This window comes from Fomitiporia mediterranea (genome assembly GCF_000271605.1).
Source record: "Fomitiporia mediterranea MF3/22 unplaced genomic scaffold FOMMEscaffold_3, whole genome shotgun sequence".
NCBI lineage: Eukaryota > Fungi > Basidiomycota > Agaricomycetes > Hymenochaetales > Hymenochaetaceae > Fomitiporia > Fomitiporia mediterranea.
Genome location: NW_006760388.1, coordinates 3,795,953 through 3,819,199, shown reverse-complemented (window position 1 = coordinate 3,819,199; position 23,247 = coordinate 3,795,953). Strand labels below are relative to the sequence as shown.

Here is a 23,247-nt window from a genome sequence, read left to right as displayed (position 1 = left end):
TCGCACCAGCAATCACCCCGTGCTTTTTCTGGTATTTTTTAATCGCGGCTTTAAACCTATATTGATTGTCCTTGTAACGTTCGCGCCAACTTTGCCAAGAATGCCGCTTTGCCCACGGCCATTTGCCTTCTGCGTTCTCGACGAGTCGCTTGTAGAGCGCATTGCCCATACGATTCGCCCCGTCAGCATTGTATGTAGCAATATACTTCACCAGATACGCGTCATCATCTTGATCATATGGTACCCGGCTATAATAAATATAAGAAGATGAACTGCATTTAGATGTAAATTGCTTACGTCGGGCCCATCGTCGATTATGGTCGTTTACCAACTTCTGCGAGCGAGACACGCAGCAAACGCGAAGCGTCACAAAACGCGATTTGTCACGTGCCTCACATTTACGCCTATCATTTAAAACGCAGAGATATTTTTCACACCGAGACAATCTGTATGCCGATCTAGAGGATACATCTATTAACAACTACGTCTATGAGACATGAATAGTCGACGGCGCCCCTGTTCCGTCTTTTGAAATCTCTGCAGCAGTAAGGACTACACCACCCGAATGACTGACAACAAATTGCACTTGAATACGAGTCTTCCATCGTCCCCCATCCTTCCTGGCATTGGCTGCTCGGACTAGTAGCGCTCCAAGCTGCTTCTCTTTTGTTAGAGTTTTTTCGCGGGTCTCTTCTTCCTCTTCTTCTTCTTCCTCCTCCTCCTCATCTTCCCTCTCCTCGGGCTCACGCTTCGGGGGTTTGACTTTTTCCACCTTCACACCATCGTTTACTTCCCAGAGTTCCATACCAATCGTATACTCCTCTTTTTTTGCGTCACCCAGGTCACAATCGAATTGTACGATGCGTCGGTAAGGTAACGGCGTCTCCCGCGGAACACCTAATACCCATTGCCCACCAAGACCCTCCTTGGCTGAATCAGCTCCAGGAAGAATAATGCCAATCGTCTTCGCAGTAGCCTGTACTGCGGCATGCTCACTGTCCGGTCGGAAAGCATCGTGCAATTGTTGATCTTCTGTTGCGATCTCTGCAAGTAGACGAGCCTGTAACGCGGCTCCACGTGATAGTAAAGTCGTCGGGTCCCCTATGCCTCCTCCCACGACAGTCCCCGCAGTAAACGGTGTGACAGTACTTTCTGGGAATCCCTTTGCAAAGAACGTCTCGTCCAGCCCTGGAAGGGAAGCGGAGCCGCCAACATAGATGATTTCGTCCACGTGCAAAGGCTCAAGACCGGCGCTCTCTAGTAGATTAATGGCAGCGCGTACGACTGAGTCGTACACCGAGCGTACTTCCATGTCGAAACGCATTCGGTTGATTGTCCCGGTGAAATCGAGACCATCCTTTAACGACTCGACGGAACAGCTCGCAGCACCAGGAGATGCACTGATCGTACGTTTTGTGTGTTCTAAAGCAAGTCGCAACTTTGCTTCCGCTCGTTTGTCGGCATTGTCGGCAGGAGGACAGACAGTTAGCGGTGTCTTCATTTTCTTGGTGAATTCCTTTGCAAAATATTTCACGAGCTTCGTGTCAATCTGCTCGCCATTAATATCGAAATGATGTGCAGCATTGATTGCATAGATGAGACCGTGGCGGAAGGAAAGGACGGATAAAGATAGCGACGTCTGGCCCAAGTCGACAAGAAGTGCTGTTCGGTCAGGATCAAGTTCCATGACAGGGTCACTGACCGTAATCAGCGAACCAGCTGCAGCTTCGTCCAGGAACTGTAGTACCTTGAAGCCTGCTTCCTCTGCCGCGGATTCTAGCGCTGCACGAGCACGATCGTCGAACCATGAAGGGATAGTGACCACGGCCCCATCAACATCACGACCCAAGAAGTCTTGCGCGGATTTTACCAATGACTTGAGGAATATAGAAGTAACTTCTTGAACAGTAAGGATACGTTCTGCAGGAATGGGCTCAGATCGTGGAGTAGGAAGGACGGAAGTGGCAGGGGTGTTCGAACTAGATCGAATTGATGACTTCACACTGGCAGGTGGTAAGGGGGAGGGTGCGGGCTGTAAGATGGCAACCCTGTATGCTGCAACGTCAGGCTGTTCCGGATGTTGAATGACGGGAGCTGATGTGATGGGTTGGTCTTTTGGGATCTCCGAGAACCTGAACAGCTTCGTTAACAGAATAAAAGGCGAGGAAAACATAAATATCTACTTTTTACCGAGAAGATTTCGGAAGTTGATGATGGTGTTCTCTGAATTCTTGATAAGCTGCGGTTTTGCTTGGTTTCCAATATACTGCGCATAGATTAGCCAGAATGCTATGTGGAAACGGAAACGCAACTCACCATCTCCTCCCCATGGAAGGACACCGCGCACGCGATCTGACGTTCGCCGTCCTCATTAGCTATGCAGTCCGCAAGTCCTTCCTACCACGACGGTTTAATTCATCAGCCTCATGTATCTCGATGTTCGAGCATTTCTGACCTTGTTGATGACGGCGATGGACGAATAGGAGTTGCCAAAGTTGATGCCTACAACTGTTGGCGTTTTCGTCGGTGCCCCAGGGGCGACGCCATTCGGCTGCGACATTTTGTCTAATCTCTATAACCGTTCTGTGAGATTTTAACTCGCTCAAATAAAGGAACGTCTGACAAACTTACAAGGGGTATGGAGGTTGAGAAGGGGAATGTGCCTCTCTTCGGCCGTCTACAAATTTTTGGCAAGCGCATCTTGAGTTTCCCAATAAAGAAGGTATGACTAAGCAAATGCGTCAAGAAATCACATTCTTTCACACTCTCGTTCTCCACGGAACTTATACTCTTTCTTCCACCTGCTGGATTCCGATAACTATGGAAAACAAAGACGTCACTCGTTGACTTCGGTTGACTTCGGCAGGACACTACTAACCATTTGACAAATCACGTCGACGTCGATGGTCTCCTCGTCTCTCGAGCGCTTCTTTGGCGGTCCTGCACATTTTGGAAATACTATCTTGCTTTTACTAAACGGCCTAATGGAATCTTAGAAATTGACGGATTCCGGGATGTCATTTCTGAATTACTCCCCTCGGCCCTGGCATTCCTTGGCGCTATGTGCATTAACGTATTCTTCGAACTATTCACTCGGCAACTGGCATCATTATGAATATAATGAAGCTTGGGAATTTATAGGACTACATCCGGTTCAGATGCCTAATAAAAATGGACACTTCCCGCACGGCACGGAGTAGTCACTCGTCTTAGAATATGTATATAAGTGACCCGATCACAACGTCTTTCTAGGTATATATAAGCTACTCAAGTTGAGAATGTCTACGCGTGCACTCGCCGGAAAAGTTGCTCTCGTTACTGGTTCCTCTCGCGGTATCGGTGCCGCAATCGCTCAACGTCTTTCCGATGACGGTGCAAACGTTGTTATCAACTACGTCAGCAATGAAAAGGCGGCTAATGACGTCGTGGCTACCCTTAATGCAAAGCGCGCTGGATCAGCTATAGCTATACAGGCAGACGTCTCTAGCCCATTTAAAGCGCAGGCGCTGTTTGATGCGACGATTAAGGCATTCGGCCGCCTGGATATCCTCGTTTTAAACGCTACTGTCTTCCAGTTCCGTACATTGAGCGAGATCGACGAGGAGTTTTACGACGACCATTTCAATGCAAACGTGAAGGGACCACTTTTCCTCGTCAAGGCTGCTGCAAATTCACTCGCTCCAGGTATGCATAATTTCGTACGTTCTTAAGTATGTGTAGAGCACCCTGGCTCTTGCCTTATCTTTCTATAGGTTCACGCGTTATCTTTATCTCTTCGGGCGTTGCACATTCCTCTGTAGTACCCGCAGCGACTCTCGTATATACCGCTTGCAAGGGAGCCGTCGAGCAATTCACGCGTGTTCTTGCAAAAGACCTCGGCTCTCGTAGCATCACCGTAAACTGCATCGCTCCAGGTCCCACCGACACGGATGGCTTCCGCACAGGTATTCCTAAGGAACAGATCAACTTCCTCACAACCTTGCATCCTGAGAAACGTATCGGCCGGCCAGACGAGGTTGCGCACGTTGCCGCATTTCTAGCCTCTCCTGGAGCATCGTGGGTTAATGGGCAAACTATCCTCGTCAACGGCGTGAGTTTGCTATCTTGTTATGTGGGTATCTCTGCTGACTGCGGACTTTGGAACACTTCCAGGGTTATGTTGTTTAATGTCAGGAAATACTGCATGCCCTGTGGCATTGTTGAATTTAGAGCGTGTGGATTTGAATAAAGGCGTCTGCATCCCAGTAATCCAAAATAATAAAGGAACTTTGTCCATTTAGCAGTTGATTCATGTTGACTATCCATCCAAGTAAGGAAGGTCTGACTAATCAGGTTGCCCGGAAAGTTGGAAAAAAACTTGGGGCACATTCAACCATTGGAGGCCTTACTGATTAACTTCTACCAGAGGAGAACTGTCACTCTCGGCGATTTGTTGCGCTATGATGCTATATACTGCTCGGATAATCAGTCTGATGCAGTCACTAGCATGGTCATGAAATCTGGAACTGAGAGCCTACTGACGCCACACGTTTGCAGCTTGTTTGTCTGGTCTTGGACGGTGATTTCTCGCTTGATACCCTTTTTCTCGTCACTATTCAGCCACTAACTTGGCTCATCACCTATGACACAATACGTGCACATGGTGCCTCACAAGTCAACTCTGTTGCAGGGCGCTTTATCTCATCCTTATCTCCTACTGCTGTGACGTGTTCGCCCATGTGCCTCCTGAACCATTTTGAGGTTATCAATTTGCTTTTGAAAGAAGCTTATCCTACATTCATTTTCACATTGCAGTAAATGCGAGTTTGGTAATTCTGCAAAAACACTGTCCATTTCGGAGTGCCAAAAGTGGATGTATTTACGCCGCACTAGCTGAGTCTAGGTCTTGGGACATTGCTACCGGTGGCGTATATATGCGACTTGACCTCGACATCTATACTTCCCTGATCTGCTTGTGAGCTGAAATGTCCCTCGTGAAACCTCTCGCCGGAAAGGTCGCACTCGTAACTGGCTCTTCTCGCGGTATTGGCGCCGCAATCGCTAACCGCCTTGTTGATGATGGCGCAAGTGTAGTTGTCAACTATGTCACTAACGAAAAGGCAGCCAACACTGTCGTGGCTGGTCTTAATGCGAAGCGAGCTGGAGCGGCTATAGCTGTGAAAGCAGATGTCTCTGGACCAGCTGCAGGACAAGAGTTGTTGGATGCGACTATGAAAGCATTCGCTCGCCTGGATATTCTAGTACTAAATGCGGGTATCTTTGGTATGCGTACCTTGAGTGAAATCGATGAGGAATTCTTCGACACGCATTTCAATGCGAATGTGAAGGGACCGCTTTTCCTTGTCAAGGCCGCTGCAGGCTCATTTGATCCGGGTATGCACATGTTCTACTTAGATACAGTTTTCTGAAGCTCATCACATTTCTACAGGATCTCGCGTCATCTTTTTCTCTTCGTCGATTGCCCATGCTTCTATGGTTCCCTCCACATCACTCGTCTATGCCGCAGCCAAGGGCGCAATCGAGCAAATCACGCGCGTCCTCGCAAAAGATCTCGGGCCTCGCGCGATCACTGTGAACTGCATCGCTCCAGGTCCCATCTACACGGATCTCTTCTACGCAGGAAAGACAGAGCAGCAGATTGGATTTATCACGAACTTGCATCCCGAGAAACGTCTAGGCCAGCCGGAAGAAGTTGCCCAAGTTACTGCGTTCCTAGCCTCTCCTGAAGCGTCGTGGGTCAACGGGCAGACTATTCGTGTCAATGGCGTGAGTTTGCTACTTTCTTATCTTGATGTCGTCTGCTTATTGTAATTTGGGCAAAATTTTAAGGGATACGTCGTATGATTATCAATAACTACGTTGGGCTTTTGTACGATTCACTATTTTTCGGAGCCTTCGGATAAGACTTTAGAACCCTCGGGATTGAAATACTCTATTTTGTTTTAAAGCTTTAGCTAGTTGAAGTGGTCATTTCATGTGCATTCATGGATGTGATTTACAAAACCTCCCGTCACACTTGATTTACACTAATGATGGTGCTAACGAACGCGAGTGCTAGGAACACTTTCGATCCTGATCGAAGTGTGGCGTGGTATGCTTGAAATACGTGCACGTGATTAGACATCTCCATATTCAGGAGAAACGCGTGCCATGCCTTTACGCTATCCTCACGACTACCATGTTACTCGCCCTCCTGAATGCGCTGCAGCTCCTACTCGCTCCTATATTGTACTTCTCGGGCTCTAACTCAGCGAATGAGCAGACTATTTTGGAAAAGACACCGCTACCTCGAAAGTTTTCACTGAGACACGAACATGCAATTGTTAATGACTCGCATGTCCTCTTTGCCGACGTACTACCATCTCTCGTACCCGACCAGCACGCCGTCAAAGCTCGACATATACAAACGCACAGACCGAGCTCATTCAATGCCTTCCTAAATGCAAGAACGAACTATCGTCTATACGGACAGACTGACGCAGATTTATGGGTTCAGTCGACAGTTCCCGCTCCTGACGTGAATGACCGTGAGACCCTCCTAACACTGGCTAAAATGACCAACAATGCATACTACGAACCCACTGAGAAATCTTGGTACTCTCTCGACTCGTATTGGGGAAACGATGTGAGTCGTTAAGTTACGTGCTTCCAGTATGTGGATTAACTGGTGCCGACGTTAGAGCTTTCCGTTTGGCTGGGAACCAGACGCAGACGGGTTTAGAGGGTACATATTCGCCTCTGAAGATAACTCTACTGTCGTCCTTTCCATCAAGGGTACCTCGGGAGGTTGGATTGTTGGCGGTGGTGGTCCAACTGTGAAGAAAGACAAGATCAACGACAATCTTCTCTTCTCATGCTGCTGCGCACGGGTGGGTCCAACTTGGTCGCCTGTTTGCGGTTGCTATTCTGGTGGATACAAATGCGACCAAAGTTGTGTTGAGACTGCTTTAACTGACGAAAGTCTATTCTACAACGTTGCAATTGTTGGTGTCTATTAACTTCTCGTATTTTGCGTATTGACGACTGTAACTTCTTGACAGAATCTATACAATAATGTTACTTATCTATATCCAAATGCTGATATCTGGGTTACCGGTATGTGCTCTCGTACAGGTCTTCGAACTCGCAATTACTGAGCACGGGTCGCTCTCTTAGGTCACTCGCTCGGTGGTGCACTCGCTTCGTTAACCGGTGCGACTTTCGGTGTGCCTGTCGTCGCGTTTGAGGCTCCAGCAGAGAAGCTCGCTGCAACAAGACTTCATCTCCCTTCACCTGTATGTGGTTTCCTTTCATGTGCCATATCCTGTACTTATCAAGTCGGCTCTTGCTCGCCAGCCTTCGACGCTCCATATCACTCACGTTTATCATACGGCAGACCCAATAGCCATGGGCGTATGCAACGGCGTAACTTCATTCTGTGCGATCGGAGGGTACGCTATGGAGACCAAGTACGTACATCATAACCCAATGCCTTTCAATTCAAACTCGTGCCTTCAATTCTTTCCGTTCCCTTCACCTTCCACTTTTTTATTGATCTATCCACATTAGGTGTCATATGGGCAAAGTCATCAAATACGACACTGTAACGAAACTCAACTGGGCAGTTGACATACGCACACATTCGATCAACCGAGTTATCGAAGAGGTACTTGCAAACGATTGGGAGGAGCCGAGTGAAGGAAAGTCCGGGAGGCAGGTACCTGAGGCTGGTGATGAAGATGATTGTGTTGTGAGTCCTTTGTCTCTTGGCCCTTTTTTTTTGGTGAGTGGTAGTACTGATTTGAATAATACAGGATTGCTTTAATTGGGAATTTGGGGACTTCAAGACAAAGAGCTTTGATGAGTTACAGACAGCTGTCTGATCATTGGTGCAACTAGAGCTGTTGTATTTGTATCATATTTTATACATATTTACTTCCTAGCCATTGTTTCTGTAACAAGTCAAGCTACAAACAAGATAGTAATTGTGCACCTTTGTCTCTTTTCATCCAAGAAAATGGGAAATGGTTACTTCCTGGCTACAAGGTACAATCATTCTAATGGAGTACTGTATATTTTCGAGATGCAAATGTATATACACTCATGGCAAGCAATGCAGAGCTACAAACAAAAGGATGCAAGAACGTGTACTTAAGGCGGGAACACACAAGTGTAGCATATACACGGGGAAGAAAATTCAAACTCGTAGTAAGGTGCAAGGGAAGAGACAGATAAATATTCATATTAAAAGCAACTACGATTTCATCAACCACGGCTTATTCGCTAATGTCCACGCGTCTAACGTCTTCCAGAAATTGGCTACGACAGACTTGTCGACGTGTCGTCTGTGTTGATCGATCTAATATGGGTTATCATTTACGAATTCGTCATTAGTACATATATATTTAACCAGTATGTTAAGGAGGAGTAGGGGGCGGGGGTAAGGATGGCGTACCTTGAGTTCAGTAACGTTCCAGTCTTTAATCTTTACATTCGGCGGATCGTTTGCCCAACTTACGTAGAAGCCCTTAACTGAAAACACATATTCAGTCAGCATGAACACACACATGTGATTGATAAAAATCAAAGGCAAACCAATGTATCACTCACCATGATGAAAAAGCGTCATAGGCTCCGTCCACTTATACGGCTTGAACTGCCACGCCTGTCCCGTCGTCAACACACAAACAACCCTATCCCACGCATCACTCCCGAATTTCGCAAGGGCGTCTACACCGTCGACGACATAGTACCGTGATTGGGTGCGGCGTTCTTGGCCGGAGGGATCGATGTGTGTGTGGGTGCGGTAGATGGGGATGACGTCTTCTGGGCGGGTTGTTCCTTCGGAGGCGGCGCGGGTGCGGGCGTCGGAGGGGCTTTCGAATCTACGAGGGTGGAGAGTTAGTAGAGGGTTGGGAAGGGGGAGGGGAGTGGACGTACGAAGCTTCTTGGAGGAACTTTCGGACGTTGTACATTGTTATGAGGGATGTTGGGGACGAGGAGATCATAATAATTGGAAGCATGTTTTCTAGCCAGTGCATTGTGATTAACATTCTGAGAAAAATCGGTATAGATAAAGACAGGACATACTGGACTTTCGAGCTTGGAGTTTTGGATCTATGCAAGTAATGAGTCAAAGGAGTTTTTGAAGGTGAATAAAGTGGAATTACGAACCGATTTTTGGAGCAACTGCGGGTGGAGGAATCGCCCCGTTCTTCGAGGCTTCCTTTAGTTTCTTTAACCGTTCGGCGAACATCAATCGAACGTTGCTAAAGTCCTGTAACAAACCATCAACGACAATTCAACCTCACACTCTCGATGTAGAGATTGACATTGTCAGAAACATACATTGGGTTTCGTGCCCCTCAATACCGACGTCCGGTCAGATAGCTCAATCTCATTTGCTTTGATCTTCTTAACGACTTCCGCATCTGCAGCGTCGACTGCATGGCGTCGTTTCGCCGGTGAGCCAGTGGTCGTCGTAGACGCAGCAGCACCAGGTGGCCCAGTCTTCGGTAGAGTGATACTCTGTGACGGAGGCGAACCGGGCGGGGTGTGCGAGTCCGCTGTACATCCATTCGTCCATTCGTCAGTCGTCGCCACCAACCAACAAATACTTAAAATTAACAGAAAAGAGAGACATACATTCTAACGGTACAACCCCCTTATACGAACTCGTCTTCCCATCCAACCACTCCGCAACGCCCTTCCGATCCGTAATACCAACAAACGCACCAAGGAGCTTACACTCCCTCGCCTGCTGCATGTACTCTGCGACACTCGCATCTCGTAGCAGCCACGTCAGATACACCGCATCGAGGCGGAAAAACGCATTCGGGTCGGACTGTGGGTTCGTAGCTGTTGCATCGGGCTTGCGGAGTCGTGTTGGAGTGTCTTTCGGGAAGGAGAGGGAAGGAGAGAGGACGAGCTTTGTTGCGGCGGAGAGGGAGGAGACTGGCCCGGCGTCATTGGCGTAAATTATGGACGCTTTTGAGCGGATTGCGTCGCGGAGGGCGTTGAGCGGGTCTGGTGTCGAGGTACTCATTTTGTGTTGTGGTCGTCGGAGAAGAAGAGTTAACACTCAGACGCTTGGTATAATTCAGCACACTAGAGTCACGCGTAATACTACACACTACAATCTATAATTTTAATGCCCTTCTGGCTCAGGCTGTAATGGCCCACTCAAGGGAATGCGAGGTGGTGACTTCCAGCGGCTCCAAATGCCGGTGCGCCGAGTTCGATCCGCCCTCTCGCGAAAACTTGGAGTCCATTTGCCCAGCGCTGCGGAAGCAGTTGCTTACGGCATGGAGTAATGTGACGATGACAGGCCAGGGAAGCAATTCTGCAACCTGCTCGTCCATCCGAGTTAGTCGTATGAGATCGGGGCAGAGAGTCTGTACGCGCTGCGTTTCGTGCCCCTCGCAAACCTTTTATTTTATCTATTTATTCAAATAATATACAAGATAGTTATACTCATAGATGTTGGTATACATTTAATATTGTTACGCTCCAGTTTCCAGTTCCTTGATTCGCCCTTCAAATAGACTAATCGTCGTGTCCATCCCCTTCAGCACTCCTTCGTCTGGTCCCTCTCCCGGAGTTAGATGTGTATGCGCGAAATCGATTAGCTTCACCACATAGGGCGACCTCTCTTCCTCCTCCGAATCGTCACTATCACTGTCGTATCCGTCATCTTCCTCATCTTTCTTCCCCTCCGCGCCAAATCCCGCAGAATTCGCCAGTTCTGCCTCGCTCATACCCTGTCTTTCCTGCGCCTGAACATCCAGCAATGACCGATCAACCTCCCAATCTGCTTCGTACACGATCAACAAGCTCCCTCCGACCATGCGCAATTCTGTCTTCGCCAAGCCATCTCGCAACTCCCGTATATCATATAAAATGCCTCGTAAAATGGGTAGGAGTAAGTTTAGTGGGAGACCCAGGCCTTCGGGTTTGTTGCTGTCCGCTGGTAAAGACGAGACGGGGAAGAATCGTCGGACACCCTCTGGTAAGTCGGATGTCTTGATCGACTTGCCGTACGATTTTGGTGTTATGATAGACTCGTTCTTCGTATAATCGAAGACCTATCGAGAGAGTCGATGTAAAGTTGATTATATGCGCTTCAAAACAGTAACGGCTTAGATGTACCTGAAATCCAGTAAGCCGGATACCAGTCTCAAAAGACGTCGTATTCCGTGCTGTCTCGAGCATACGTTGTTTCTTCTCTTCCGTTGCGCCTTCCTCGTATAAGACTGTCCCTAATTTGATGTCCATGATGTTTGGTTTTGTGAATTCAGATGCGACGTTTTGTAACACTATGGACTGTAAAGTAGCATAGTACCAGATAAATCACACATCCCATATGAACGATTCTGAGTGTTGTTTACTCATCTTTCTCTTCAACTTCAGGTACGGGCACGATCCCAGTACCATCGTCCACCGCTACTCCTCCAGCACTCTGCTGTGCCGCAGCAGGAACACTCGCAACCTGCCCTTCCAACCTCAAAGTCCCATAAAACTTCGGCACAAACTTCTGCAAATACACCAACTCCATACTCTCCTGCGCCAACAACTCATAGAAAGTCCTTTCCTTATGCAACGACTGTTTAACGATCAACGCGTTATCTTCTGAAGCTAGTACGCCTGGGTGTCCGCCGACTTGTGAGGCGAGGGCGTGGAAGGCGGATTCACCTGCTGAGATTGCTGAGGCTGTTGCGTTGGAGAGTTTGCGGACTGTTGGTTTGGGGAGGGCAGAGGGAGCGGGGGAGGAGGTTGTTGACATTGTGAAGAAATTGGATTGGATAATTTGGAGGGAGGGCGAGAGGAGAGGATGAGCCGACTGTTGCCGATGAGACGCGTCTATTTTCTAATTTCTTTACCTGTGCCCAGCTTTCGTGTCTCCTCTCAACAGAACGTAATACTTAAACCATGGCCACTACAAAACTCGCTACACTCGCGATTCGCGTAAGCATCTGTCTCTCTTGGCCGTAATCGCCAAAACCAAACAAATGATTGTTCTTAACCGTGACTCCAGACGTTAGCGAAACCAATCGCGAATACCATAAAGCAACAAGCCAAAGAGTTGAGTCTTGGCTACTTTATCCGACATTCACATATCTGACGACGAGCTTGGTTTGGTTGATTTGTTAGACACGAGACATTCCGCCGCTGGTGCATGAACCTCGCACAAGCCAAACACCGTGCAGAAGTCAACCTCCGTACCAACCTCCTTGGTGAACCTGCAAAGAACATCCGTCCTCTCTCTGAAGCTCGGTCTGTCTCTTCTCCCTTCTTTCTCCTCTCTTCCTTTCTCCTCTCCTCACATTCACATTCTCTCCTCGACCCCCCGTGACCAAAATCAAATCATTAACGAAAATAACAGAGCAATCGACCAAGGAGCAGACGCCATAGCCGAAGGCTTCCTCTTCTCCGTCGCAGCACTCCTCATCCTCGGCGAGACATACCGCAGTTCACGAAGTCAAGCTAAACGCCGAGACGTCATCGATGATAAAATTGAGGATCTGAATAATCGAATAGAGGGGTTGAGTGAGGGTGTAAAGGCGTTGGAGAGGAGGTTTGAGGAACAGTGGGAGTTGGAGAAGGGACGGTATGTCTTTTCTTTACTTCGTTCTCCGCTGGCTTCTGTTTCTTTTTAAATTCGTCATCAGCGGGCGATACTCATGTATTTTTTCTCTTTGGTGTTGCAGGAACGAGGAGCTCACGCGAGTATTGAATCGAATAGTCGACGTCGGGCTACGAGGAGGCTGGGCAGAATTTGAAGATACATCACTCCGTATACCGAGTAATAGTATTACAACGCCTTCACCACAGTCCTCCTCATCTTCACGAGATGACGCATCTCGGCCCCAAAAGCCTTCATAATCTTTATAATCATCGTGGATGCTAGATTTCGTGACATAATATTATAATCACACGAATTCGAACTACACAGGAACGGATTATCAATAATACCGATTCGAACTCAAGCCTAACAAGACTGTCTCGTACCAGACCACAAAATATACTCAACATTACACATGTCTGTACAAAGAACAAAGCCCGTGTATTGTTGATATGTCCTGAAATCATGTATGTGAAAACACTTGTATTCTAACTCTGCAAAAGCTGCTAAATTAAACAGATGTACGTTGCATATCTGCATGAAAGTGCTTTATTTGAAATGAAAGGGACGAACAAAGTATATAAGGATGAAAAGAAGCAAAGCATGCAGAATTGCTTTGTATTTTCTTCAAAGCCTTTCATGAAACTCATTTGCTTCTCCACTCGTCTTTATTCAACCCCGCTTTCAATGCGCTTTCTCTTTGTAGCTTAATCAAGATACACTACAAAACTATATATATAAGTGTATGAGAACAGGCTATTAGTTACTTAGCAATACTCATTCCCGGGCCATTGCTCACTGTAGCCGCAATGATTCCTACCCTCTTGGCCTCCTCAGGATTGGACACGGACACAATGTCCCTGGGAGTCTGGGTATTTGTTGGAGGCAGGGACACGGATATCGATGCTAACACTGAGTTTCATTACATTCTTATCATCTACATGTTATCAAAGACGCCATACAACTTACCCTCTGAGTTGTAATGCTTGATCGCATGTAGCAAACAAATAGTAATAAAAGGAATCACAGTCTTTCAGCCACTTTCCCCTCTGCAGCTTCTACAACTTGGATACTGTGTGTATATTAGTATGCTAGGAAACTCCATTTAATGCCTGGTAATACTTGGATTGATGTTCTTCATCAGTATTGACACACCTTCTCCTTTCTGCATTCCTAGTATTGTCGGGATACTCTTCTCCAAGTTGTCTAAATTTGTGAGGGACGCTGACAAATATATGGCAAGCTCATATTGGATGAAGGCATGTATACTTCTGCAAGGATTAGGCTTAATAAAATCTCCCTATTGCGAGTATCTAATATTTAAGTTTCTACTGAATCGAGAATAATGATAGAAATTACAATATTTTAATGAATACAGAAGTTGAGTCCTGAAGGTCAGACCAGTACAGTCCCCGTGCTTGATATGGAAGAGAGACAATCCTAGTTTCGCAGTTATACTAGTATGTGCATTACAGAGTACTATGAAACCAAAATTAATATCAATCAATCATCCCTCTGGCTCCCTTCCCTTGTCTCATTTGAGCCACAACCTGTGTAAAGCTATATGCATACTTGGGGTTGATATTACTAACAGACCCGCCCTCAAATCGCCACCTTGACGGTCTCAGTCTCTAAATCATTCACATGCCCGTGCATACAAGGGCTATGCTTACAATCGGACATACTGCGGAACGGCGTTTGTGCTCTCCATCTTTCTATGTCGTTCACCTAGGACCTAGGTAAAGACCCATGCGTGCGAGTCCAATAGCATTGATATCATTCTGGACCATAGCACATTTAAGTTATGTAGCTGTGATGACGAGAGCTTATCAAAGGGGACATACTGTACCCATCTGTATGGGTACAACCAGCTGGAGTGCGTTACCGGTGAAAATTGGAAACCAACCCATGCGTACGTGTTACAGTTGCTAACTCAGGCAACCTAGACGGATCTTGCTGGATGTTACTATACTAGATTAGCATTAGTATATAGATTCAATCTTATCTATTTTCTGAACGAAAAAGGAACATTAGACCAAATGGAGAAAATAAGGTGTCCTACTACTACCTATTTCCGAGGTTGTTCATTCTGTCTTGAAGATAAAAATACCTGGAGGCCGTAGTCAACAATACTGTACACTTGCTAATAACGTTAAGGCATTGAGTAGTACTTCTGGACTTATTCCAAGTGCTCAGGAAGAGGATATATATGCTTACAATGACGAGGGAATACTATGGGGGGAGGATGGAGTTGGTTTGCCTACAATCCAGTAATCTTTTCAAGTTTTCTTACGCTTGTAGTACTATACTTGATTACACTTGAATTGTCTTACATAATCTAATACTCGCTTAAAAATGTAACGCTCCTTAAGGGAAAGCAACTACTTCTATTCGTTACACGTTACTCCTAGCAACCAAACCACCCCTGCGTTACACGTTACGGTTGTACCCATACAGATGGGTACAGTACTTGCCACCACACCAAGACGAAACAAGCAGTGTATTGATAATATCATTATTAAGCATCCATTCTGAGTTCCTATACTACTTTGTATGTGTATCAAAGCCTTTCATGTATCTCATTAGTTAGCTCACTCGTCTTTGTTTCGACCCATTTTCAAAGCATTTCCCCTTTGTAGCTGAAGTAAGATACATTGTAACTGTGTATATATAACCACATTAGAAGAAGTCATTAATAAAAAAACCTATTACTTAATGATACTCCAAACATTGCTCACTGTGGGATTAGTAACTCGTCCTAATCCTCTTGCCTCTAAGAGTGGCGCACCAACAACATGTCTCCGAGTACCTGTTGGGGGTAGGAACGTGGATGTTATTAACAAATTTTCCTTCGTTATTATCATTTACTTGTGAGGACGCAATGATATCTGCCTTCCCTCTGAGTTGCAAATGTTACCTCACATTTGGTAAATGTGTCATAATGGAAGGAATCTTTCCAGTGAGCACTTTGATGCCAGACCAGCGCTATTAGTACTGATCCGCCGCCTCGCAACTGCTTCATGTAGAAGGGAGCTGGTGCTAGTTGCACAGTATATATGTTCTACGGATTATTATCCAACTAATTTTTCTACTAATCAAATATTCTTCTGCTATCCTGTTCCTGTTTCAGATGTGAGTAAAGCAATGCATGTTTACAGCTAATACTAGGCCTTCTTACCCTCATATCAATGTCTTGGCGTTCGAGCCGGTCGCACTCTCGAATCAATTCACATGCCTCGTGCATACAAGGGCTATGCTTTACAATCAGACGTACTGCGGAACGCGAGTACGTTCGTGATGTCCATCACTACGGTGCATATCTAGGTATAGGCCTGTACGTGAGTACGTGATAGTGCTGAAATCATTCTGGGCCATGGCTCATTTGGGTTATGTAGTAGTAGTTGTGATGACGGGAAAATATCAAGGGAGACCAATATAGCACTTGCTCGCCACCAAGGCGAAAACAGGCGGTGCATATCACAACATCATTATCAAGTCTCCGTCCGCTAGTCACTTTATGGACTGCGGAACTATAAGACCATAGCATTGCAGGCAATTATGACGCGTCATCTACGTCTACTTGAAGCAGAAAGCGAGAAAGAGGCGGTAAGCTCGGAGTTAAGTGGATGTAGAAGGTAAAGGAAGTGGTACGATGTCCGTAGTCATGAAAGAATAAAAATACAATTATACTTAATGTCATTCGATTATAAGAATTTGAAAAAAGTTCGCGTGCCAATGATGATGAAAGAAAATGATTGGCTGAAAGTGTAAAGAAAGAATTACGAGGCGATAATATGAGGCAACGTTCCAGTCCGTATCCAATACAAGTCCAATTCTGATTCTGGTTCTGAGTGAATAAAAAAAGTTCCTGAAAGTCTATAATGGAAAATCTAAAAAGAGTTCTGGTTTTCGTAAGGAGAGTTGCTGTGTGGGATGTTTTCGTATGCGTTGAGAACTCTTTGGTCTACTTCGTATGGTGGGCAAGGCAGGTTCGCCGATAGTGTAGCTAACGCGTAGTTCAGGACAAGATATTCGTCATAAGGAGTGTGGCAGTTGTGACATGCAGGAAGTACAGGTGGAACCAAGCTGTAAGTTCGAAGACAGTGAATTAGTTCCAACGTTCAAGACGAAAGATGGACAACTTGACTCACCATGGGTTATTTTGTGCATACTGCTGCACAAAGTGGGGTACAGTGAGATTTTGATTGTGAGTTGGAAATTGATTTTGATTTTCGTTGCGCTGTTGCTGAGCATAGAACGGATCCTGCCCGACCATGTCGACAGTATTCGAACTGCCTGAAGCGACAAGGGTCTGATTCTGCACCCACTCGCGTGTTGTTGCCATGTCTGGGTATAGCCCACCTTCATCTTGATTATATGCCCCAGAATACCCAACTGGAGATTTGCCTGACCCGTAATATGACGGACTGACGGAGCGCGAGGAAAAATCCTTATCGTCGGTCTATAATGACAGGAGAAAGAATGTTAAACACTTGATAGCCTATGCACATGCGAGTAACAAACCCACCTCAAGAGGCGAAAGGCTCTCATTGTCGCGTATGCTGGCCTTTCGGTTGGACCACGAGATGTGCGGTGGGCATTCTATCAAGCCATGGCTCCTGCATCGTTCGCACAAATTTGGCACATCAGGAATTACTTTGCACTGCAACCAATATTTAATTAGAGACGGAGTCATAAACAAATGATGGACGTGGAGAAATACGGACCTTCCGCTTGCTGCTCGAACATGCACCGCAGGGCTTGCGGTTCCTGTCGATGCTCGGTTTTTTGCCGCTGCTGCGCGAGGGGCTTGTAGTTCCAGCAGCATGTGGAGATGAAGTAGCCACCGATTCAACGTGTGTCGAGCCAGAGCTAACCATGCTCTGCGGAGAGGCAGCACGAGGTGCCGCGTGGGGGAGTGGTGCATATACATCCGAGGTAACTTCTACATTGGGAGTTGGGCTTGGATGCGTACTTTGCGGTGTGCTCCCGAAACAGGACTGCCAGTCAGACGTGGGTGGTGTTTGGTAGAAGTCGAAAGAGGGAGATGAAGTGGCGGAGAGCGGGGGTGGTACAGAGGAGGAATCTCGGGCCTCGACGAGGAAGGCTCGAGGGTCTGAGAGGGAATGCGAACGGCCGTGCATGCGGAGGGTGGAGGATGATTGTCCCGAGCTACTGCCAGAGTGTGTCGCTTGCATTGTCGCGGTAGTGGTCACTGCGAGAGGATCACGAGTTGACGCAAGCAACGGCCGTCTCTAAGAGACGAGTCAGTACACAGATGACGACACGAGAATCGACGGGTCACGATGAGTAGTCAGTGTTTCTGCAGCCTCGTAATATAGGCCGGAGCCTGCACAGGCAGAGATGGTCGCGGATGAAAAGGTGGAATGCTGTCCGCAGACCATCTCCGAGCAGGCCGACTAGGGCTTCTAAAGATCAACTCGGACAAGACGTAGTTGTATTACTATTAGTCTGTCGATCCGAGGTCGAACCCTGAGTAGCCCCTGAATCTCGCTGAAGTCGCTTGATTCGCACGGACGTATAGGTAAATTGAGTTTAAAATCGATCAAATCTCGGTATGTATTCAGCGTGTAGCGAGCGAAGTGCGAGAAGTATACCAAGTGTTTCGCTCTCGAAGCGGTACTTGCACTAGATTTTCGGGTACTCCGGATCCAGTTTTACAGAGAGCTGAGAAGGACAGGCCAAGCCTTGTCAGATAAAGGCGCGCATTGTGTGCGCTCCGCAGCAGCGAAGTGCGAGTCTGTGCACACTCTCGTGATCGCGTCCCTTTGAACTCTCAGGTAAACCGATGCATTCGGTGTTCCCGGTCAAATGCAACCAAAAACGAGCAAGAAAGACGAGGCGCTGTCAGTGAAATCTCCGAGTTGTGCATAAAAGCACACTGCCCCCACCGTGTTATACGGGCGTGGGCTTGCACAGCAGTGACTGACGACACGATGGCGGTCTATTCTTGAGTGAGGCTATGCGCAATTCCGAAAAGGTAATCGCGCGTGCTGATCTTTGATCCGCCATCATGCCGAACTCACACGACTTTGGGTTGAAGAATAAAAAGATCATAAAACCTCATCAAACCCATCTATGTCGTCTAATCAGAATGTCGAAGGTGGAAATCACACTGCCCTACATAGCCGAAGTGAAGTGAACAGACGGGGAAGGGACTAGAGAAAAATGATATCACTTCAGAAGACGATGGCAGGGGTTATGTCAATGATGTGCAGAGCCTTGCGAGTCTCAGTTTGGAGTCCCTTCATCTTGGTTCCATACTTTCCAGATCGTCCACATCTGGTCGAGGATGAAGCGGAACAGGGAACCACTAATGTGCCTGCCTCGAGGCTCACACGTCCCGCTTCCCTTCTTTGTCTCACTGTCCTCTTCCTCTTTACCCTCAATATTAATAATGAACAGGCATCCAGATGAAATTAATTAATTGACGGAAGAGAATAGAAGGGTATAGGCCAATATTAATATCTTCGAGTACCACGTGTACCAATAGAATAAACGCCGCTGCTCCTGTCTTCTAGGCGTCTGATCTTCGTGGCTAAACGCGTGTTTGTGAAACTAGGGATGAATGAAAAGAGGAGGGCGGGATGACGGCGAAATATCTTCAATTCAAGCGGGCACGCGTCGGCATATCAGAAGCGCGCCCGGCAGGCCCAGGGACCTTAGCAGTGACAACACCATTGATTCGAAGACTAGCACACCGAACGTCGTGGATTTCAGTTCTAGTATTCCCGAACAATTCATTAATAGAAACTGTCCTTCGATGACTCTTATTCAAATGAAAGGGGCTGAAATGATTGTCGTAATATGTCTTGGCTTCTGGAAAACAGCAACCATGGAGCAAATTTATCGTCTCAGTGGGACAGCAGAACAAAATCAACTTACACATCAGTGTTCCGCTTCCCAGACAGATCCGCATGAACTCTAATCTGAAGGTACAATACGGTATACATATCGATTATTGATTCTTAAATTTAAATGCTCAAAACTCCGCTCAGATGAAACTTGAAACGAGACTTTGATTGAAAGCAAAGCAACATATCGAAGAAAGAACCGCGGAAGCGTGGAGCAAGTGATATGAAGTGTGAAGCTTTAGGAACAGAATTTCGTGGGCCTCAATCTCATTCGTAAAGACCACACGCGAGTTGAATTGAGGAAGATTGCCACCAAGGGTCTCTATCGACGTGATTTTGATACCGATCATCAGACAGCTCTCCCTGAGATAATTGACGCGCATAGGGCCTAGAGGATGCTAAATTTACTTGTGAATAGAAGACAACTATTGTTTCAAGCTCGGAGAGTTCTCAACCCTCTGATTTTCACGTTTAGGAGCTGCGGGTCCAAGGTACTCGTTTCGGCCAAGGTTACTTACCAACCGCCGTCGCAATGGCATCAAGCCATATCAACACAAGTAAAGCTATCTTGGCCATGGCGTTCCGCAAGCTACATTCCGAATCTGAGAAGCGGTGATATCACAAAAAGAATGAAGGCGCTGAGAAACGAGCACGGACATATAGTGTGCGATGTCGCCTCGATTTGATTCATGCAGAGACGAAGAGAGCAGCTACATGCATTCCAAGCCCGGAGGATGAACGGGATTTAAACCACCACCCCAAAATTCAAGGCCCAGGGTTCGGCGGTAAAATCAAGCGAAATAAGACTTAGGAACTTCTCAAGGAAAGTAATTGGCTCGAGATCTGAGAAGAAAGTAAGTGGCGGCAGAGCCCGAACGTTCACGTATATCATGTAGGTGACATGTTCTCGTAAACCCGATGCAGGGATGGATCGAGCGGGAGTGACAAACGATCCGACCAATTTCAATCTAAAAAACAGAAAGTCTCGAACACACATGTATCAGCACGAACAATAAGCATCGTACTAATGCGTATAGCCTAAATATAAATCACTCACGAAGTACTAGCATCCAGAGAAGTAATGGCCTTGCCTAGGAAACATGAAGGTCCAGTCTCTGTCGAATCATCCTTTAGATACCTCGTGGTACACATATTACTATCCCATCTTCCATTTTTTTCTGCTTCCTCGCGATTGAGGAGCGTAGTTAGTGAGCCGAGACGCTCACTTTAGCATTGTGAGTTGCGACTATCACGAAGCTAGGAACACCAAATTCGTTAACTTTTCGAAGGCATGAGTGGGGGAAGAAGCGCTCCGATATTCCGAGATCCGTTTCCGACTCGCTAGAAGCCGCTCCGCACAGATACGCTCCTGGCAACGAGCAGGCCGATCAGGTAGGAAGATAGAAGGGCCCTCCGTAAACTGTTTCCGAAGGAAGTCGAAGAAATGTCAGAAATTGAGCGGAGAATAAATCACAATGCACACATAGAAGGTTCAAAACCTAGTTCTGTTTGGTCAACAACGAGTACACTCAACAAACGAAACAAAGCTATGCATGACTATCTCTATTGCATTCATTCCTCCGAAGTTTCGCCTCAAAAGTTGACTTTGACCTACTAAGAAATGCGGTATTGCAAATCGGAAAGCTAACACGGGTTGGGCAAAATCGAGAGTAGGGAAGTAACCACGCGGGATATCGTAATAGCCTGAAACGAGTCCCCCTATCGTGCTTGTAATTGAAAAACCAAATGAGAAGTAAGAGGAGACCAACAACGCACCACGTGGCAGGGATACATACGATGCAAAACAAGATAAAATATGTGTCTCAGTTTGTTGAAACGGAGAGTTTTGCACATTTCATCTGTATTTTCCGTCCAAGTGTATTTCCAGATGATCATCATGAAGAGTATTTCGATATGACTCCGACTGATCTGCGGTAATGATCTACATTCTCAACGAAAACTGATAATAGCGGTAATCAATAATTGGTAGCAGTGCTGCTTATGCGAATAAACAAGTCGATACTTGTCAGTTATCATCGTACGCTCGCACTTGTTTTGCATTCCCTTTGCTTGGAAATCGATCGATTGGATTAAAGGGAGCAGATCAAGTAACAGCACCTTGTGTCATCCCAAAGTAATGGCTTTGTGAATGTACGTGTCCAAGCGTTTCTGAAGTCGGATTTACATTAGTGATAGATCAACCAAGGCTGTTCGAACGATTTATCCCATACATCAGCATATCCCTGTATGGCTTTGTGTCATGCGGAACAACTCAAGGACAACAACATCTCTTACGAGTGTGGATGGCAAGTATGGTCCAATGATGCACCCAAGGCTGTGTGAGTAAGCCTCTGTATGACTGTGATGTCCCAATTGCATTCTAAATAAACAGAAATCAAACCGATTTGATGGCTTTGGGCAGCTAGGCAAGATGCACACGCACTACCTTGCATTGTCAAGTTGGTTGATGCAGATGGTAAAAAGTACCGTACCGCTTGCGTCACTTTCGGGATTGCAAGATTTGATATAGCCCTCCGTACTCTTCGCGAGAGCAATTAGATGGCACCGATGCCGAAGCATAGGGCTTTATCCTGTATACGCCCGGAAATATGCTGTGAAAACGATGGAAGCGGAAAAATGCTGTGAGTACGCAGGTTGCCAGAGGAGAATCAGGGCGGCATTGATAAACCTCTTACGTGTATATCCTGGACGCTTGTATTTGCAAGTATGAATTTCATATGACCTGTAAAACATAAGTAATCGTCTCGAAAATGTATGACGGTCTGAGACTCCGAGGCGACCGAGTCTTTTGCGACCATTTGCTGTTTCATTGTCAAGGTTCATCAAGTTCCCAGTAAGATGGATTAGCCGATATGTAGCTTCCAATTTGCGAGCGCCAAGAGTGGAAGTGTCACGGATAAATTTGAGCAAAACGAAGAAAGGCAAATGCTCGATTAATCTATGAAACAAAATCAAATTTAAGTATTGGGACGAATGACAATCGTGAATGCATTTGAATAATCGAAACGGTACTCACCTGGTGAACGGGGAGTCGACCGAGATATTACTGTCCTTCCCAGAAGTTCGGGAATTCTTCGAGTATAGACAAGATAGTGAGGCAAGTCAAAGCGTAGTTCTGAATGATATATAATGATGTGAGACGAATACCGTCAGGAAGTAGACAAGATAGAGAAGGACCCAGAGGTAAGACGGGAGCTGAGACTAATCCCGACGGAGCAAATAGCGTTTTCACGAGTTCGCACGACAACAAACAGTACAATCTGATGACCGCGAAACCCTCCAAATAGTGGCTCCGTCGTTGCGAGCCGACATGTATGACGACTCTGAACAACATTTAATATTCCCTTGATGGCGTTCCTATTGAATTGCTCGAGATTGGCAGGTACCATTTCATGCCCGTTACGGAAGAATGAAACATATGAACTCAGCGAACATTGCCTTCTCTCCTTTCACGGACAACGCCGATGAGCGCCTGGAAGCTCTCAGAATAAGGTACGAACAAGAGGGTGAGCAAAGAAGAGGCCAGTGGCGAATGTGGAGATGAAACTGCAATGTAGAGCGGTCATGGTTACGGCGAGCGCCGTCTTCTCTCCGCAGCGTCTTCTCTTGACTTCTGACAGCCATGTCGACCAGCAAACACTTGAGCGACAATGACGGCTACACGCCGTGATCTGCTCACCGGTAATAACGGAGGCAGCGACGATGACAAGGCCAATGTTCAATTATGGTACTGGACAAGATGGAGGAGAA

At 46.6% G+C, this 23,247-nt stretch overlaps 9 protein-coding genes across 9 annotated transcripts; 3 read left to right on the top strand and 6 right to left on the bottom strand.

Moving 5' to 3' along the window:
• Positions 1-452: 452 nt before the first annotated feature.
• On the bottom strand, positions 453-2,570 carry FOMMEDRAFT_104720 (actin-like ATPase domain-containing protein). The gene is made up of 4 exons (XM_007264289.1): positions 2,456-2,570; positions 2,317-2,397; positions 2,184-2,266; positions 453-2,132 (listed from the first exon to the last, which is right to left on the bottom strand). Exons 1-4 carry the CDS (start codon positions 2,558-2,560, stop codon positions 488-490), a joined length of 1,914 nt encoding a protein of 637 aa, XP_007264351.1. The 5' UTR covers positions 2,561-2,570; the 3' UTR covers positions 453-487.
• A 708-nt stretch (positions 2,571-3,278) lies between these two features.
• FOMMEDRAFT_119759 (NAD-binding protein) lies at positions 3,279-4,243 on the top strand (the record flags this gene model as incomplete). Its single annotated transcript, XM_007264288.1, has 3 exons — positions 3,279-3,684; positions 3,753-4,090; positions 4,153-4,243. The coding sequence occupies 3 exons, from the start codon at positions 3,279-3,281 to the stop codon at positions 4,165-4,167; spliced, it is 759 nt and encodes a 252-aa protein (XP_007264350.1). The 3' UTR covers positions 4,168-4,243.
• Positions 4,244-6,379: 2,136 nt separating this feature from the next.
• On the top strand, positions 6,380-7,823 carry FOMMEDRAFT_119753 (alpha/beta-hydrolase; the record flags this gene model as incomplete). Its single annotated transcript, XM_007264287.1, has 7 exons — positions 6,380-6,625; positions 6,681-6,983; positions 7,041-7,095; positions 7,156-7,274; positions 7,336-7,448; positions 7,549-7,729; positions 7,794-7,823. Coding segments are annotated over exons 1-7 (873 nt in total), but the record flags the coding sequence as incomplete, so codon positions are not given.
• A 410-nt stretch (positions 7,824-8,233) lies between these two features.
• On the bottom strand, positions 8,234-10,024 carry FOMMEDRAFT_79005 (RNA polymerase II-associated protein; the record flags this gene model as incomplete). Its single annotated transcript, XM_007264286.1, has 7 exons — positions 8,234-8,338; positions 8,435-8,511; positions 8,590-8,864; positions 8,920-9,007; positions 9,154-9,256; positions 9,328-9,545; positions 9,625-10,024. The coding sequence occupies 7 exons, from the start codon at positions 10,022-10,024 to the stop codon at positions 8,234-8,236; spliced, it is 1,266 nt and encodes a 421-aa protein (XP_007264348.1).
• Positions 10,025-10,481: 457 nt separating this feature from the next.
• On the bottom strand, positions 10,482-11,761 carry FOMMEDRAFT_132556 (SAICAR synthase-like protein; the record flags this gene model as incomplete). Its single annotated transcript, XM_007264285.1, has 3 exons — positions 10,482-11,063; positions 11,128-11,301; positions 11,384-11,761. The coding sequence occupies 3 exons, from the start codon at positions 11,759-11,761 to the stop codon at positions 10,482-10,484; spliced, it is 1,134 nt and encodes a 377-aa protein (XP_007264347.1).
• Positions 11,762-11,907: 146 nt separating this feature from the next.
• FOMMEDRAFT_104702 (OPA3-domain-containing protein) lies at positions 11,908-12,943 on the top strand (the record flags this gene model as incomplete). Its single annotated transcript, XM_007264284.1, has 5 exons — positions 11,908-11,943; positions 12,014-12,060; positions 12,130-12,252; positions 12,362-12,586; positions 12,687-12,943. The coding sequence occupies 5 exons, from the start codon at positions 11,908-11,910 to the stop codon at positions 12,859-12,861; spliced, it is 606 nt and encodes a 201-aa protein (XP_007264346.1). The 3' UTR covers positions 12,862-12,943.
• Positions 12,944-16,491: 3,548 nt separating this feature from the next.
• FOMMEDRAFT_145452 (uncharacterized protein) lies at positions 16,492-18,565 on the bottom strand (the record flags this gene model as incomplete). Its single annotated transcript, XM_007264283.1, has 4 exons — positions 17,329-18,565; positions 17,130-17,264; positions 16,753-17,063; positions 16,492-16,687 (listed from the first exon to the last, which is right to left on the bottom strand). Exons 1-4 carry the CDS (start codon positions 17,797-17,799, stop codon positions 16,492-16,494), a joined length of 1,113 nt encoding a protein of 370 aa, XP_007264345.1. The 5' UTR covers positions 17,800-18,565.
• Positions 18,566-19,616: 1,051 nt separating this feature from the next.
• On the bottom strand, positions 19,617-20,052 carry FOMMEDRAFT_26929 (uncharacterized protein; the record flags this gene model as incomplete). Its single annotated transcript, XM_007264282.1, has 2 exons — positions 19,617-19,864; positions 19,995-20,052. The coding sequence occupies 2 exons, from the start codon at positions 20,050-20,052 to the stop codon at positions 19,617-19,619; spliced, it is 306 nt and encodes a 101-aa protein (XP_007264344.1).
• A 1,655-nt stretch (positions 20,053-21,707) lies between these two features.
• FOMMEDRAFT_166446 (uncharacterized protein) lies at positions 21,708-23,121 on the bottom strand (the record flags this gene model as incomplete). Its single annotated transcript, XM_007264281.1, has 8 exons — positions 21,708-21,719; positions 21,772-21,856; positions 21,970-22,088; positions 22,166-22,435; positions 22,514-22,569; positions 22,645-22,698; positions 22,755-22,854; positions 22,931-23,121. 6 exons carry the CDS (start codon positions 23,119-23,121, stop codon positions 21,977-21,979), a joined length of 783 nt encoding a protein of 260 aa, XP_007264343.1. The 3' UTR covers positions 21,708-21,719; positions 21,772-21,856; positions 21,970-21,976.
• Positions 23,122-23,247: the final 126 nt, after the last annotated feature.